The 17,949-nt window shown below is 36.5% G+C and overlaps 3 protein-coding genes across 11 annotated transcripts in view; 1 reads left to right on the top strand and 2 right to left on the bottom strand.

Moving 5' to 3' along the window:
* The window catches only part of rl (Mitogen-activated protein kinase rl), a 35,739-nt gene extending 26,777 nt beyond the window's left edge, over positions 1-8,962 (bottom strand). The window contains exon 1 of the mRNA XM_028323427.1: positions 8,544-8,962. Within this exon, the coding sequence (XP_028179228.1) occupies positions 8,544-8,671 (128 nt within the window). The 5' untranslated portion in view covers positions 8,672-8,962. The remainder of the gene's footprint in view (positions 1-8,543) is intronic.
* Positions 8,963-9,316: 354 nt separating this feature from the next.
* Positions 9,317-14,768, top strand: Orai (calcium release-activated calcium channel protein orai). 9 transcript variants are annotated; one of them, XM_028323436.1, is made up of 5 exons: positions 9,318-9,670; positions 10,153-10,235; positions 10,567-10,684; positions 11,048-11,197; positions 12,256-14,768. In XM_028323436.1, the coding sequence occupies exons 4-5, from the start codon at positions 11,060-11,062 to the stop codon at positions 12,781-12,783; spliced, it is 666 nt and encodes a 221-aa protein (XP_028179237.1). In that variant the 5' UTR covers positions 9,318-9,670; positions 10,153-10,235; positions 10,567-10,684; positions 11,048-11,059; the 3' UTR covers positions 12,784-14,768. The 9 variants fall into 9 exon arrangements, with proteins under 9 accessions (XP_028179242.1, XP_028179237.1, XP_028179239.1 ...); XM_028323438.1 differs by lacking the exon at positions 10,567-10,684; XM_028323439.1 differs by lacking the exon at positions 10,153-10,235 and having other exon boundaries at positions 9,337-9,390.
* On the bottom strand, positions 13,463-17,851 carry LOC114366541 (MORN repeat-containing protein 3). Its single transcript, XM_028323444.1, has 5 exons — positions 17,521-17,851; positions 17,240-17,303; positions 16,905-17,152; positions 16,151-16,338; positions 13,463-15,487 (listed from the first exon to the last, which is right to left on the bottom strand). The coding sequence occupies exons 1-5, from the start codon at positions 17,663-17,665 to the stop codon at positions 15,377-15,379; spliced, it is 756 nt and encodes a 251-aa protein (XP_028179245.1). The 5' UTR covers positions 17,666-17,851; the 3' UTR covers positions 13,463-15,376.
* Positions 17,852-17,949: the final 98 nt, after the last annotated feature.

Consider the following 17,949-nt stretch of genomic DNA (forward strand, 5'->3'; position numbering starts at 1 on the left):
ATTTAGTAAGAAATATAGTTGATGTTTAATATTATAAATTGTTTTACTTGTATAAAATAAGATTAGCAAAAATAAACCCATATCATATTGGGGGACATATGTCACCCGCGCGAGCACTCTAGGAGTATTTAGGGGCGCGAGCACTCTAGTGTTAACTGTAAGACATCTTATCGACACTTAGTACAATAATGTTTTAGGAATCACTAATGCTTTGTAACTCACATAGCGTATTTTCTTGATAACGTCAATGTTACGTAATATTTCTTAGAATGTTAATAGGAAAACACAAGAAGTGACTTTCACTGAATGTCTTTTCAGAGTTAAACATAGATGCAAATGAATTTTCAGCTTACCAAAATTACGATAATAATGTTACTTGTAATAAAACGTTGTTAAACAGAAATACTAACACAAATGTGTCATTAGGCTCCACCGCGGCAATTTGTTCGGCTCACCTGAGCTGTGAAGGCAATTTAGTGCGTCAATACGACACCCGAACCTTTACCAGCCTGCTCTGTCACCTCTCACCTGCCGACCCCGGTCGGACGGCACCCCGCGCGGGACCGTCTGACACCGACATGGTTTTAACATTGAGGGGTTAAGTCGATACGTTGTCAGACAGACAGAATTCTTTAGGCCTATATTTTACAGAGTCAAAGTATATTGTTAAACATTGTAGGTATCGTCTTAAAGGTTTCCTTATAGTATCGTTCTGAGAAGAGCTTTAGCCAAAGAAAAGAGCTAACAAAAAGCGTCTCATCGGTAATAATATTAAACAAGACTTTAAACTCCAAATTAAATTAAGCCCCGTTCCACAAGCTCACCAAAATAAAGTTTCGTAAATCTGTTTTCAACCGGTATAATACCATTTGAAGCAAAGTTTTAAGCTTACGTAATGCGAAAAGTAGCTGGACGCTGTGCTAATAGGTTGGGTACAATGTGTGTCACTGTGTTGGACGGATATTTCCTATGCCGCTGCAGAACAGGTTGTATTCCGGATTTGTATGGAAATTAAATGGCGCAGTCGTTCCAAGTCACGTGGGCGGGTTAGAAATTCGACGCTAGCAATCATTAATTCCAACGATAGTGAAAACAAACAGAAATAACACTACTAAAACACAAGCCGAACAAGTATAGAAAACTAATTACCTACTCGTATTTCAACTCATTGTTAATTGCATATTCAAGAATAACGTCTGAGAATATTTGCAAAGTCAAGATGGACCACTAGTTTCTAAGTTAGTTAAAGTTTCTACCGCTTAAAATTGATCAAAGGTAATTTAAAAGCAACATTTTGAATTAATTTCTATCAGGTCAAGTTTCTATGAACCAGTTAAATCTTAAATTCGTTCGCGGTCTTATCTATCCTGGCACAAAACCACGGCTGTAAAAATGTGATAAACTCAACCGAACGATTTCAGTTTGCGCAGAACTCCAGTGATGTCTTCATAAGACGTAGGAGCAGCGGAGTGACAAACTAATAATAAGGTTCATGCTCCGCTTCACTTTATACGGCCTGGCTGGCGGGCGGGCAATCTAGCGGAATAAACAGCTGTGCGGCCACACGAAAGGCCCTCAAGGCGAGCGCCGACTTCCTAGGCCAGAACTTCTCAAAGTGGGATATAGCCCCTTTTTTGAGACCACATTTTCCCCACTTTTACTGTGACTGAGCTAGAAGGTGTTACTTTGTTCTGGGGCACAACAAGCGTCTGTCTTAGTGGTTCATTCAAAGTGACTGAAAAAGGTTCATGAATTGGGTGCTCAAGTACTCAACGTCTTAGATGTCAGACTCCATAACTGAGTTTGAACTGGCCACAATTGGTATTCAAAATAGGTGGAGATTTTTTTTGTAATCAGTGTGCAAGTTGAATTAAATAATCAGTTCTATGGTCTGCGAAAGATTTTTGATGACATATTTTAACCTTAGGCAAGAGGTTTCATACAAGAGGTTCTTTTTTCAAATGTTCTTTCTGATAATCTTAAGGAAAAGGGGCTAATAAGTTTGAGAAGCGCCGTCGTACCTAGAATCTGGAATGTACATCCAGATTCTTGTCCGCAACCGACAATCCCAGCAATCTTCTTAAAGGAAATCCTTCTAGGGAAAAAATAACTGTTACGAAACGGCAATTCTCATGAGGATTTGGTTTTTTTAAAGTTATTAAAAATTTAGGATTTACAGTTAAGTTAAAGTTTGGAAGAAAAGCTAGTCCATAATATGAGGCATGTTTTGTAATACAGTATACAGTATGTAACATTGCGCTCTAGCCTAGGGCAGTATTTTATATATCTTCCAGGTCGAGAATCGAATGCTACCGGAGATAACATTTATTCAGCTGCGTCAGAACGCTTGGGATTTATTTCCACGATGGAAACTCTCGGGGAACGTAAGCCCTTAGGATAAAACGGATATATAAAAATGAATAAAATGCAAATGGAACTGCAGCGTCATAAATATCCGCTCCGTTCCAACTTGATACTGGTATTATTCTGTGCGCGTGACTTCTTTTACATTTTATCGAATTTTTATTACGTATGTTACCCAAAACCGACTTGATAAAGGTATTAAATTCAAGTTAATAAAAGTCAAGTCTTTTGCAATAAACGTCCCGATTTCGTTCACAACATTGATGCTGTTTGTTTGTTTGAATCTTATCTTTAAGCGTGTTTATAGCGGTTGCAGTAAATGTAAAATATTTTATTTTAATAGTAACCTAAACACATAGATGTTAAATACGTTCATAAATTACAAAGCGGGGGTAAGGGTAGGTGGTTCGTTCGTTCTTTCTCTGGGAGGCAATACAAATGCCCTCGGCAACTTTGTGACGTCTATTAAACTTTGCTCTCCCAGGTTGAAGGTTTTATTTTCACGAATGGAATATTCCTATCCTACAATAAATAGTAGGTTATTAAAATATGTTAACCTAAAATGCTATGAAATTAAAATACTTAGAGTTATTTTTAGAATTCTATTAAAAAAACTGAACTTAATTCTTAAAACAGACTCCCAACCAATTGTAATTAATATTCGGACTCCAGTAGAAATCCTTCAAAGTTCCTATTACAATTATTATTGTTGTCGTAAGCTTTGTTGCCTTTGCCGTCTAGCGAGTACACTTTTATTTTGTACATAAATAAATGGAATCGTACATAATCCTGTTTAATAATGCTAAAGCGAGAACGAGCTAATAAATTGTAAACAAGAAGAAAATGAAACGGCTCTGGTAATAAACGTGTAACATAATTGCAGAAGCGGAACTAAGTTTACATTAATTATTATTTAAAGATCTCTTAAGTCCGTTTATCTATTATTTACAAATGATGAAAATTTTATGTTAGGACTCCGGCAAAGTTTGTTGTTGAGATCACAATCTTACCGACCTAAATGAGAGTTGCCAATACCGCACCGTAAACTTTTCCTTTGAAACCAAAATGTTGGATCCATAATTTATTTACCTAACGAAATAACTTTTTTCGTGTAAACAAATTACCTAGGTTATCAACCTCTGACACCTTTTATGGAGCTGATAGTGTGCGTATTATCCGATCACCGACTTTAAATAGTTTTCGAAGGTTAGTAAACATTATTTGGACTTATTATTTGCTAGTGATCCCGAATCAGATCAGAAGAATCAAAATCAGAGAAGATCAAAGTTATTGTAATTCTGATAAAAGCACCGAAGAACTTGTTCATTAATGACGGAAGTTCGATAGAAAGTTGATTCATAATTTACATATATTGGTGATTGTTGTAAATTATTGAAAGAAACGTTGAAATCGGAATAACTTTCGGTAGATTCTTTGATATCGCAGACTTCATTTTTGTTCCTATTAATTTCATTACAATCGTGCCGAATTTATTACAGTTTGTTGCCAAATGTTTTCGAGAGGTGCGAACGCATTTATAATTTTGTATCGTGTGTTTTATGTTGCTAAGGGGCATCAAATGCCATTAAGTACCATTTATAGACGCTACTTATTGGTTAAGAAAACACGTCAAAACGAATAAACAAATACTAAACATTCCGTGTCGGTACGGTAAGTAATCTTTCTTTCTAATGTGTTAATTCAGACAACGATAAACGATATAACATTCGTCACTGAAATAAGATCGTATAATTGATTACAACATGGGTTAAATCTTATCGCGGTGAACCTAACAGTTTCCGGAATGCTCGATTACACCTCTCACCAACTTATCAAATTCCTCTCGAGCAACGTCGGGTCAGTCGGGTCCAGTCGGCACATTATTGTTTAGAACTATGTCTAAACATTAATGTGAAATGTTTGCCACGCATTGATGTGTAGACAGACACATTATTTCGGCAATGTAGCAATTTTTACCACTCGTATGTGGGGTGAGCGACTCTACACTACATCAAAGTTGCAATATTAATATTTTTGACATTATTTTAGTATAGGTATGAGGTGAGGTGAGATAGTGTATCAGTTCCGCGCCCTGCAATAAAGATTAATATGGAAACTACCGATCGAAGATTAGCCATAGAGAAAAGTTATGCGAATTGTTGGTCTGTCTTGAACAAAGGTTACGGTTACTATTGTTTATTAAAAAGAAATTCAATTCATGAAAACTTGTTTGGTTTCTTAAAAATATTCCAAGATTGTTAGAGAAGACGTTCTTCTTTCATTAGGTATACGAAGTCCAAATATGTACAATGAAATTATAACTCGCAAACAATAGATTTACGTGTTCGCCGATGATTACAGCCACCCTTCCAGCGCACCCTACGTGACCGGCATACGCACGTTGACGGATGTTAGTAGACTCCGAAACAATAAGGGAACATTGGAGTAGGTACCTACATTCAATAATTCGACGTCCGCTTTCATATTGCCTTTAATATTATATTTGGCAATATTATATATTGTTGTGCGAGTCATGAACCTTTCAGATCCTTTGTTCGTTCAAACTCTAGCCGAATATTTTCTCAACCGTATCGCAGAATAGGTAACTTCATAAAATTTATTATTTAATGAAGTAATAAAGTTCCTTTGAAGATGACTTGAGATTGTGATTGGTCATCCAATTTCAATAACTGATATGAAATCTTCCAAATCATGAATCTGATTAATTTCGACAATGTTGCTAATCGATTTCGCAATTTTTGTGTGCAACTGTTTTTCAAAACATTGCTGAAATTTACACCGTTTCAATCAATATTAAGCCTGTTCCGAGTATCAATGACACTTCGTGAATTTATACCAACTCTATTCCCTAAAAAGGTTATCTTGGGTCAAAACTTTGCCGATCGAGTGTGTTCCATTATCCCTTTTTCAGCATCAGCGTATTCGTTAGAGGTCCTCGAGACAACTAGCTCGATGGAGGGTTCACCGTAGCAACGCTCCGCGTAATCGAGCTGTGACACGGTAGGTAGGTACCTACTTGAGATAGGTACCGAGATTCAAGTGGTTACTTTGTCTGAAGGTAAAATGTGACATAGGCACACCGGTATTTCCATACGTAACCCTACTCATTTTACTAGAAGTAAAAATGTAATGTTTTAAAACTATAGCCGTTTATTGGACAGAGGTCGAAGTGTAATTCCGAACACTGCTAACTCTAAAACTATTAGTCAAAATGCGCGAAGTGTTTATTGACTGGTTTTAGTGTGCCCATGATATTTATAAGCCCTTAGGTTGATGAAAAATAAATTGTTAATCTGCAGCACGTCCAGCAACGCGTTGTTTGACGAGGACTTTAGTGCACCATAAAACCAAGTATCTCTACATGGTGTAACCATTTAGGGTTTGTGCTAACTAATATTTATTATAATCTGTCGACAGGTAAAACATTTTGCCGCGTTATTGAGAGGCCTTATAGTGCATGTGCCGTACACGTGTACGCGGTAGCTTAGCAGACAGGCGGCAGATGTTTAGGCAGTAGGGTAGGTACCTACTAAGCGCCGAGGACTTGGAAAATTCGCGGATTCCACATCGTGGTTCGGTATTCAAGCTGGTTATGCAATTCTTTTTACTCCTCGGCCCCTCACTGATGAGGATCGCGACCACATAATATAGTGTTCCTCCACAGACAGGTTATGCACTAGCCGCGGGAAAACCGGACCTGTTCCATATGACCTGTAGTAAGCCTTTATACGTCCCGTTGCAGGGCACAGGTCTTACTCTAACTCCAGTGATAGCTCAGGTCACGCAGATAGGCGGAAGGTGCTGACTAGGCTTCACGAATAATACTCGTACCAATAAATATTAGCAGGAGAAAAGTTTTTGCGTGCCATTTGAAGCACGAAGATGCTAGTGACAATAATGCCAAGGGTCTGAATGGTCACCCATCCATTAAAGACCGCGGCGTAAGTAACTTTGGTAAGTAAGGGCCGCCGCCATTGTCTCTAAAAATCTGACCGCGCCTGTTGCTATGCCGAACTCGTGCGTCTCTAAATGAATAGCCAGGTCAAGTAGGTACCTACAGAAACATTTTAGCAAGTAGTCAACTGTAAATTGATAGGTATTTTGTCAGTCAATTTGCTCTTTTTTAATTAAAAATTATCACTCTAAGTATTGTAAGTGTATTGTCGATGATACTGAATAAACATTTTTTCTTTCTTTTTCTAATTGAAGCATTGGGTGCAACAAGGGCGTATCTCGTAAAATTGAGTTTCGAGAAAATTGACGATGAAAGTTTCAATGTCTTATATTTTTTTAATGTTTATAATTTGACTTACACTTACTTTATTATTTGTCAGTCCCATGATTTAGCAATAAGATTAAGGTATTATAACTATTTTAAAGCAATCGGAAACATCATAAAATGCGATTTTTTTTACTCGTGTTATCCGCCCTTGTTGCACCAAACTGGTAAACAGATAGGGCGTTAGTTAAATTTTTATTTTTTATGGAAAATAAATAACAATTTGAATACTTATTTTATTAATTGTAATTAAAATGTAAGTCAAACATGTGTATTTATTTCAATCACCGTTAAAATATTAAACTTTCTTAATATTTTTTTCGACTTTCGTGTTTTAATCAGATTTATCAAAATATTCACTAGACTAAAAGGAATCTTCCGAATCAGCTACAACTAGCCTGGAAGGTCCAGCCTGATCCTCCAGGCCTGTCTGGAAGGTCAGGACCAGTTTCAACCAATCATTTGGCTCACTTTTACTAGGTCCACGGATCAAGTCGCCGGATTAAATTTTTAAATATTTTCTTCTTTTTTAAACTGGTTGCCGCAGTTTCCAGAGCTAAAAAGGTGAACCTTCAATATTTTTGTTAATAAATTAAACACCAAATCAACACAAATCTACTCTAGAATCTTAGAGTGAGTCCATTTGCCGGAGGAATAAATAATTGAAAATTCAGTCTGGCGACTTGATCCGTGGACCAATCTAAAAGGGGGCCAAGTCACTGGAAGACTCAAAATTAGTCTTCAGTCATTTTTTACAATAATAAGTTTTTAAAAACTGCATACAGGTCGAATTTAAATGCACTTTTGTTACTGTGTGCAACAAGGGCGTAGCGCCACTTGTGACATAAATTATTCTCACGCCATCAGGGAGCGTCTGATCGAAACCAGTTTTTGGGATGTTAAACTAGATGGTACAGTGCATGTTTTGATATAATAACATCAAAACGGACTTTCGGTACCGAACGCCCTTGTTGCTCCCAATGCTTCAATTACAATCTAATTGGATATGGATCACCATTTCTTTTAATAAAAATCTAATTGTAAATACAAATAGCTATAGCTTTTTGTGAATGGTATCATACAGACCTATCATGAGAAAATCCGAAAACCCACTTTAGATCCATTGTTTTTATACAAGTGCATTGAAAATGCAGCAGTGGTTTTTACATTGATCAAGTAAAATTATACAAAATACAAGAGGTAAATTAGTAAAATGTAGACAACTAGAGATGTAGACCAAGTTGTTTACGAGAAAAAGTTTATTTGTATTCCGAATATAGGTACAAAGTACAAACGGTCACATAAAAATTATATAACACAATAATAATTATCCTCGTGATATCTATAATCTGATATGAAATATATTTGCAATGACCATCATCATTGATATGGTAGTTTATTGTAAAACTAATGGTCATAATAATCAATGCATTACCGTCCCAAATAAAGTTAATTAATTTATTTTGTATCAATGAATACAGTAACGAAACGGAAACATTTCTTATATGATTCAGGAAGAAGATTTTTGAATCATATAGGATTGGTCCCGTTCCCATTAGACAATGTATGAAAATGCGGACTCTTGTTTTCTTTTGTTAGCTAATCTTGAGGTTATTATTTCTAACAGTGCAAACCAAACCAAAAGCTATCACTAACTAAAACTTAGCTTTCTGTTTCATTGTATCTTACTACTACTTAGTGCAATTTGTATTGATACAAAGGATAATTGAATGTTTTGTGGGTAGTCCACATTAATGTGCTAATTTTTACTCTAATTAATGATAAATTAAAGTTTCATGCCAGTAATTGACTATGTTGATACAACAAGAGGATCTGCAATACCCACACAGTCATCAGCTTTGTTTGTTTAGGTACTTACACAACCATCCCGTACGCTCCTTCCCCAATATACTGGAGGTTTGTGTATCTGGGGCCCACTTCGAACACCTGGCCACGCACTATTTCCGCGTTGGGGTTAGTGCCAGCGGCGGCTGCTGCTTCTGCCATCGCGACACACTCCAGATAACCACCAACGAACTGTTTACTGTAACTTCACCACAGAGCGTTCACTCCAGCACAAAATCTCACACGGTACACTAGATGACAGCGTCAAGAGCTGATAATTATCCTCAGATTTCTAGCAATTAACAAAACAAACTACCTATAACCGACCTACATTATCCACTTGGAACAAATAGTCCACTTGTCACTCGCTTATCATTCTGTTTGCCCGATCGCTTGCCCAACAGTTGGACACTCCCGTACAGACGCAGTACCGTTACAAAAATGAGCCAGCAAGACAATTTATCGTCTGTCCCTGTCCCACAAAGAATTTGGATACATCACTATTCTAATCCAAGCAAAAAGTATCAATATCGTTTTGGCAGAATAACGAACTAGCGTTATTGTTATAGACCATTGCAAATGTAATTTTGGTGAGTTTTTCACGTGAAAAGAAGCCGTATTTGCTGCAAATTGATGTTAATGGTGAAGTAAAGGCTAAAGATAATCGTCAAAAGTGAAAATTTCCTGAAAAAAGTTGTTCATTTATAATTCAGATGTTAATCGTCCGTGGCCACCCTTATGTGTCTATGGTCAAATTATTTTTTTTGAATGACATGACAGCTGAGCTGCCTGACATTGACATTGCAATTTAACTGACAGTTGTCTCGGTTTTCCTGATGATGATGAGTTGTTTGAATTCTTCAATTTTGTAGGAATTGTAGGTAATAACATACTATTTCCCAAAGTTAAGTGGTTCCACGATGTTATTAATTGATATACCCTAACCATTTGTCATAACCACACGCTGTGAGTTTCAGTTTCATGGCATAACTGCCTGCATTCGTAGTTCTAGTGACCTCGTCGTTTGAGTCGAAGGACTATCGTGCGATTTGTTTAGGTATGTCGGTTTGGTCAGTCAGTACAGTTGGGAACAATTACCGATACGTACATTCAGCTGGCCGTAACAGTAAAAGTGGTAGCTGGTGTCCAAAGGAAAAAAAGGTAATACATCACCTGCTAGTACACAATAATTGTGTTTTATAATGTATTTACCTACCTACTATTATTTTTATTTGCTCACAAACCCTTTTTCTTTTCAATAATTCAACAATTCTGTCTGATGTTTGTAAGTTGTAACTTTGTTATTGATTCAATACAACACATAAAAATACACTTCTTGATATGAAATCTTGATTTGAATAATAGGTAAAATGTTTTTTGTTATTCATTATTTTATTCTAACAATTTAATTGATAAATCGTTGCTAGTGCTACAATCATCATTTTTCCTAATAATTTATTCTATGTTTGCAAATAATCTGAATTATTTACTGCCAATTCTTCTGTTTTGCACTTGCATGACAAAATTTATTTTGTTTTTTAATATTTCAAACACATTACACCTAGTCACAGTTGAAGGTGAGCAGTAACATTGATAGTGTTGGGTACAGAATGATTATTTTGTTTAATATTTTTTTCCTGTAGTCGTAGGTGTCACTTGTTTTTTGAAACCTTCGGTTTTGTGAAACACTGAAGCAGAGAGCTCAACTATTCCTTTGTTACAAAGAGTGAGTTGACCACTAGTGATAGTTGGGAAAAGGGCTAATATCATGCTGATCACATTAGTTTTTGAATTTTATTTCTTAGATTTTGTCAGTGAATATGTTAGGGATGTTGAGAAGATTTCAATACATTTTAAAATTAGTATATCATAGCCACACTAAAATAATTATTTGATAAGCTTATCATAATATTAATGTAATAAAGTTTTATTTTTAAGTTAATGTAAATTGTACCTATCTGATAAATAATATGAAACTGTTATGATAAGCTTATGCATTCAACATCCCTAAGCATAATCAATATGTGAGAGTATTTTACGTCTGCTTATATTTTCAGTGCCTTCATTTATGGTAATTCGAGACCTTATTTAAAAAATATTCACCACTTTATTTACAATACTCATCTTCATACCACAAAGGGGTTTGGTCATTTGGGTTCAATCATACATCGAAATGTAAGAATTATTTAAATGCTTTTTGTAATTTAATTTGCATGCTTTTATTTATTGCTATATTAGTTACTAAAAACCTAAATGTGACTAACTTTTGCACACTTGAAAAAGAATATTATTATAGTAGAAGTCACTATTATAACACTGTTAACATTACATTGTAAAATTGTAATTAATAAAAACAAATATATCTATTTTCTTAACATTATCTTTATGCACAAAAATTGCACTAATTAAGTTACAATTTATTTTATACAGTATTCCTTCTGTAGATTCTTTATACCTACTAAAACTACTAAACAGTAGCTGGAGTAATTTGTTATTTTTTTGCGAATGTTTTGCTAATTTTGTGTTGACATTTGACAGCACAACTGCGCGATGTCAGCCGAAACGCCGCTGCAGTCAGCTGACGTGCTGCACACGCCAGCGTATCTCTCCTGGAGGAAGCTTCAGCTCAGCCGCGCTAAACTCAAGGCCTCCAGCAAGACGTCAGCCCTTCTGTCTGGGTTTGCCATGGTAAGTATAAGAATGTTTAGACAATTGTTATAAATGTTAAGCTGTTCCAAAAATCCATTACTTAGGGCGTCCGCTAAAACTCGCGCCGTGTGCGTATAGCGGGCGCACGCACCGCGGGAGTATATTTCCGTGCTTGTAAACATAAATAGATAGGCGCTCCGTGAACCCGCGCAAGTTTTTTTTGTGCATAAAAAGCCTGATTTTAAGTGGGATGCAGTCTAGGATGGTAAATATCTGCCCTGTAAGTGCCTATTCACTCTCGCCTTAAAAAGACCCGGATTATAAGTCTTCGGGAAAGACAGCAGCAGGCAGCGAATTCCAGTCCCTAGCTGTTCGCATTATAAAAGAGACATCGAAACGCTTAGTGCTAGCTGGTGGAATGTTAACTTAACAATATAGGGATGGTACGCTAACCTGCATCTGGTTCCCCGATGATTGGAAGGGGGCTGGTGGAATTAGTTCGTGCAATTCTTTCGCACATTCTCCGAAGTGTAGCCTGTAAAACCGAGGGATGCTACCTTACGGCGATGATAAAGTTCCTGGAGCGACGCTTCAACAAGGGTGGGGCTGTCCATAAGTCTCTGGCATGCCTTTCCACCGAATCCAAAGCAGCCAAATGTGTCTTGGCAGAAGACTTGGAAGAAGTTTTAGCGGAGGCCGAAAGCTAGCCCTAAACTTAACGATCTCAAGCTCTCCGATATAGTTAAAATCGCTTCTTTCTTTTTTAATATAAAAGGCTTTAGGATTCCAACGTTTATGTTAACAATACTATATGTGCCGGTAATTAGATAACATTGTTTTAGCAGCTCAATGGAGTAAGGTCGGTTAGGCTCCACAGTTCCACACTAGGAGGACAATATAATAGGCGAGCGAGACAGTAAAAAACAAAACAATCTGCCACAAAATGTTTTCCTCAATTGATTTTGAAGGCACGTTCGCCGTTCGTTATACCCATAAAGTTAATAACTTTATTATTAACTTTATGGTTATACCTTGATGAATACATTCTTTTCTGATAGGTGACCTGACACCGACTACAAAAAACTTATTCACCACAGGTCGCCATGGTCGAAGTGCAGCTGAACCCGCCCCAATCGACCGCGGTGCCCACCGAAATGCTCGTAGCCTTCACGGTATGTACCACTCTCCTCGTCGCGGTGCATATGCTGGCTCTCATGATCAGCACATGCATCCTGCCCAACATTGAAGCCGTGGGCAACCTGCACAGCGTCTCCCTAGTCCACGAATCTCCACACGAGAGGCTCCACTGGTACATCGAAATCGCTTGGGCCTTCTCCACGTTGCTGGGACTCATACTATTCCTTGTAGAAATCGCCATATTATGCTGGGTCAAGTTCTACGATTTAAGCGCGACAGCAGCCTGGTCGGCGTGCGTCGTGCTTATACCAGTCATGATAGTCTTCCTTGCATTCGCTATACATTTCTACATGTCCCTCGCGACGCACAAATACGAAGTCACTGTCACAGGGATCAAAGAGCTGGAGATGCTTAAAGAACAAATTGAAATGGAAAACGACGCTCGCATGAACAATCTCAGCTTGTCAGACCAGGGTCGTATCGTCTGATCGTGTTTTTTATCTCATGTCTTCTTTTGGAATGTTATTTTTACTTGTTAATGTTAATATTATACAAATAAAGTTATACAATTTATTTAAGTTTAAGATGCATATTTAGGCCGTGTGAGTTACGAGGGGTATCATTATTAAGCGCGAAATGGGAATTTTAAGTAATCAAATCATGTATTTGTATAACGTGACAGTACATTTAAAGCTTTGTTCATACAGGCTGTCTAAAAAAATGTTTCCAATAAGCTCGTGACTTAAGTACGTTAAAGTGATTTACATTTTAAAGAATATTATTTTAAGGTGACAAATGTTTTAATGCATTAGAATCTTGACAATTCAAATTATTTTAATTACGAATTCAATACTTTTAAGTGGTTGAAAGATCCTCTGTAAAAGAGAACGAGGACAAAAGCTTGATTCTACTGCCGTCTTCCGCATGACACTATTTTTGGGACACGCTGTATAACGCGTTACTCCCATGGGGCAGTTTTACATGTAATATCTTTATTCTATCCTTCGATAGTGATGGATGAGACGTAAAATACGTATTTCCAATGTTATGCCATGGCCAATGTATAAAATTATTGTACTTAGAATATAGTTTGTACTTATTCGAACCATTTACTTACGATATAATTCAAAGCTCATTTATTACGTGGATAGTTGAATTTATTTTACCTTACTATTATAGTTATTATTATAATCTCACAATAGACATATTATGCAAAGATTATTAAGTAAACCTATACTTATTCTTGTTTTTTGACATGACAACGAATCTCACAGTGTTAATGTCTCGTTTATGTGAGCAATTGCATATTATTGTTCCTAAATACTGCGAAATGCAAAAGATAATTAATATGCGACAAGTTGTGTGAGTCAGTAATTAATAAAGACAAACAAATTACTTATGTTAGGTACTTCATTGAAACAGGTGGTACTTTTATGGTTTTATGCTATGTAATTTTATTGTTATTTGTGTGTTCGCGTTTTTTCTAGACCTTTCCTTATGTTATTACAGGGATGTTATCACCTCTCATGACATTTTGTAGTAAAATATGTAGCACTATCCAAACCCCCATTAGTAGCCGGGTGAAGGGGTATTCGGAATTCAATAGATATAATCCTGTATGGATTTCTAAAGATCTATCATGCGCTATCACTTTCAAATCGAATCTTTTCATTCTTATAATTATTATGTAATGTGTCTATCTAGAATTCGACTAAGCCTTATTAATCAATATTTAGCTAAGACATCTTTTAATTACAGATTACAGTGCCTTGGACATCATTTTTAATTAGTGGGCATGTAGCTAATAATTTGAGACATGTTGATACTTTGCTTAACATTCAGAATTATCTTGTGAAACATTTTATTTATGTGGTAATTTAATTAAAGAGAGACCGTATCTTTTAAATAAACGGTAGCAACTGTGACAGCAGACGGAATATTATTTTCTTTCTATGTTTTACTTTATTTTATACTTTCAAAGTAACATTCGCCACATATTCAAATTCGTACGTAATCGCTTGGCTACGTAACTGTTGTGTATTAAAGAATTTAGCACGAGTGTTACTATGCATAGGAGAGGCTGGTCGACGATTCACGTACGATTTGTAAACTTAATCACTATTTGTTACAAGTATTTCGCGTGGCTATTGTGATTTCTTCCCTTTTGAAAATTTACGCTCTTTTTATAACATAAAGACGACTTATTGTCTGACCCATCAGTCTTCTGGTTGAGTCAGATGTGCGTGACCTCCCATTGTTCCTATTACGGCTCAATAAATGATTTAAAGCCAACGAGCTTGACATACCACACTCGTTAGCCCAATAATGAATACATGTAAAAAACCGGCAATCATTAGATCACAAAGATGTTGGTTTGGTGCCTAAATTTAGCCATGGTCAATTCGGCTAGCTACTTATTAAGGAAAATCGGTTGTAAAATCATTGTATTTGCCAAAAACCTAATTTAAGTTCTGCTAAGATTGTAAAAAGGCGACACAATTGTCACGTGTCCTTTATTCCCGTATGCCACCACATCATTAATTGTCAACGGGGTGGCATATGATACTAGATTAGTCGTGCGTGTCACCTCATGGTGCATGTTGTATGTTACCATAACACTAAGCATAGAATTCGTCTTGCTTTTATATCTAGTATAAATTCTGTTGTACAAATAACGTAGAAATACTGTTTTTTGTAAGTTTTTATTAAAATTGTGCCTTTTTTAATGACTGAAGCAATCATCAGGTTTAAGATGTCCGGCACAGATATATCTATATCTGTGATGTCCGGTGTATTTAAATTACTTACCTAAGACAAATTTTGCTGGCATGTACCAATTCGTCATATTAAAATCAAGCAATAATATTGATGTAATGATTGTATTTTATTTAAACCAATAAAATAAGGTACTCTGTGATATATTAATGACTTGTATTAAATCAATTTAAATTTAGTATTTAAGACATATTTGTTCATATTAAGTAGTGTCTACATAAAATTTTATAGCTAATAATAATATTATGCCTATGTATAATATTCAATTGTATACATACCTACTTAATTGTTTTGTTAACCGAAAACCTAATACATTTGATCTATACAAAATTTGAGTTTTTTATCTATTTCACCTATCTTTTGATTTAGCCAAAATTCACTTTCCTCTAAAATTTTTCCTGAATCTTGTAGCCCTTCCTGAAAAAAAAAACAAACAAATGAAATAAATTACATGCAATCCTATACCATAATAATATTAAGCTGTATTGAGTAACGTTTACTATCTTTATGTAGATGCCTAGAGGTACTTAAAAAAATCGTGAACTTCATTATCACGCCGATTCTTTATAGGTACAGCTTATTTATTAACAGTCAAGTAAAAAATGTTTATGTAAGCGCGTGTATTCACAATCACGACCACAGAAACCACGACATACTGGTAAGTAGGTGGTCTAGCTAAAAGAGCTAAACACTACTTTTGTTTCCATAAAGTAGTCTGCCTGTAATGCTAGTTTACAAACCTCGCGCTGGTCTATTCCAACCTCGCGCTGGTCTATTCCAATTTGATCACCCAGGTGGTCAAAGTGGCACTTTGGTGCCCTTTGGAACCCATCACCCATGGATAAGAAGTCCACTTTGATCACCTAAGATGAACTTATCCACGGGTGATCAAAGGACACCACCAAAGTGTCGCATGAAGTCCACTTTGATCACCCAGGTGATCAATTAATGTTTAGAGAAAGTCATAGCACTATACTCTCTTTAATTCTCGTAGAAAGATTACGATTCTGTGTTACTACTTATCCCTTTTCTTCGTACTTACTTTAAAAGACTTGCAAGTATTTCATATAAGTAACTTACCGGTGGTATGGAATACTCCGTGGGTCGTTCGCAGCACTGGCGTATGATGATGTCCGACACCTTGGACTTTACGCACACGTTGTGGACCCAGCAGCCTTCCTGCAGTTGCCCCGTGTGCATGTGGTAGAACCGGCCTAGCCCGTGTTTGATGTTGCCCTCCCAATGCCCTTCGTAGCGGTTGCCGTTCTCTAGTTTATAAGAAAGAATTAACAGTTAAAATGATGCTTTGTAAAACCCACTGTGCCTATTTAGATTGAAAACCGTTATTTCCTTCGCAATTTGTTTGTTACTTATTGCAAATCGCAGAAACAGCATTTAAAAGTTCGGTGAAAGATTAACGTGTCTGTTCGCCTAATTTACGTAGATAAATAAGTAATCTTCAAAGGACAGCAAGAACAAATGCCTTTCTAATATTAGTCCAATATGCCGATTACTTACTAGAGTAAACAAACAGCATTGCTTCAGCATTCAGCTTTTATCTCGGAAAAATAGGAAACATTCGGTTTTGTTTACCCACTTAATGAACGTTATCTAAATCTAATCAAACAAAGACCGTCTATGCCGAGTTATCGGAAATTACACAATCGACTGACCGAATTGTTTAGTAGGAAGGCTCTATGTATCGTTGATATAATTAAATAGGACATCTAATAAAAATGGAAGTCCTACGCTCGTCCTTTGGTTTTGAACATGGTATACTAATAAAGTACCTACAATCTACAATAAAGGACGATCTGAAAGAAAAATAACTCACCCTGTATAAACATACCAAGCCCCTCCCTCTTGCTCATGTTCCAATAACCCACGTAAAATGTCCCATTCTTGTACCACATCTTGCCATACCCGTGTCGCTGGCCCCTTTTCCAGTAGCCAAAGTAAACGTCCCCGTTCTCATAGTACCGCCACCCAATCCCCTCTGGCTTGCCACGTATCCATTCACCACGGTATTCTAAACTATAGGTCCCATTTAGATTTTTGTGGCTGAGCGTCCCAAAACCATGTCTACAGAAATATTGAGATATCTGATCAGGGATAACGTAATTCAACAAATGCAGATAAATGAAACAAGTAGGTACCTCCTTTACCTACCTGAAACCTTTATACCAGTCTCCTTCGTACAATTTTCCAGTGATTGTATGAAATAAACCTTTGCCTGAGAAAATACAAAAGCATTTTGTAGAGCGAGACTGTTGTATTGAGTGGAGAAAAGAAGTCCATCGCTGGACAAAGGCCCCACATTAGGCTGTTTTATTTAGTTTTCCGTTTGTCGCATCTTCTGCCAGCGAGCGACTTTTTGCAAGTTGCCACTCCGCCTAGCTGGAGGACGTTCTACATTATGCTCATGATACATTAGCACAGCAAGTGTTCACCTTCTTTCAAGTCTTTATTCCATTCACCAACATATTTATCAAACCTCGACGTAAATATTGAATGGTGTAAGCCGTTCTTGACTGCTTTCTTTTCGGCAGCAATTAATAACGGCGTGAAGTTCCTTGGTTTTCTATAAAACGGCATGATTTAATTTAAAATATCGGCAAAGCTAACTTATTTGTAAACATCTAAAATTATTTTGAAACATGTCACGATTGTCACGGCAAAGTGTTGTGCGCCATGTCATTGAAACTTTTTTGTATTATTTTAAAAATCAAAGAACCCGGATCCAAGTAACCACAGGAGACACACACTGACCAAGTGTGTTCTTACATTACGTTACCGTAATACCAAACAAAAACAATCGGTTGATAACACGCGGTATAAAAATGAAGCAAGTTCTAGTAGAATAAATAAAAACAAAAAAA

The sequence above is a fragment of the Ostrinia furnacalis genome, unplaced genomic scaffold (genome assembly GCF_004193835.3).
Source record: "Ostrinia furnacalis isolate ACB-3 unplaced genomic scaffold, ASM419383v2 OfSCF0638, whole genome shotgun sequence".
In the NCBI taxonomy this organism is placed as follows: domain Eukaryota; kingdom Metazoa; phylum Arthropoda; class Insecta; order Lepidoptera; family Crambidae; genus Ostrinia; species Ostrinia furnacalis.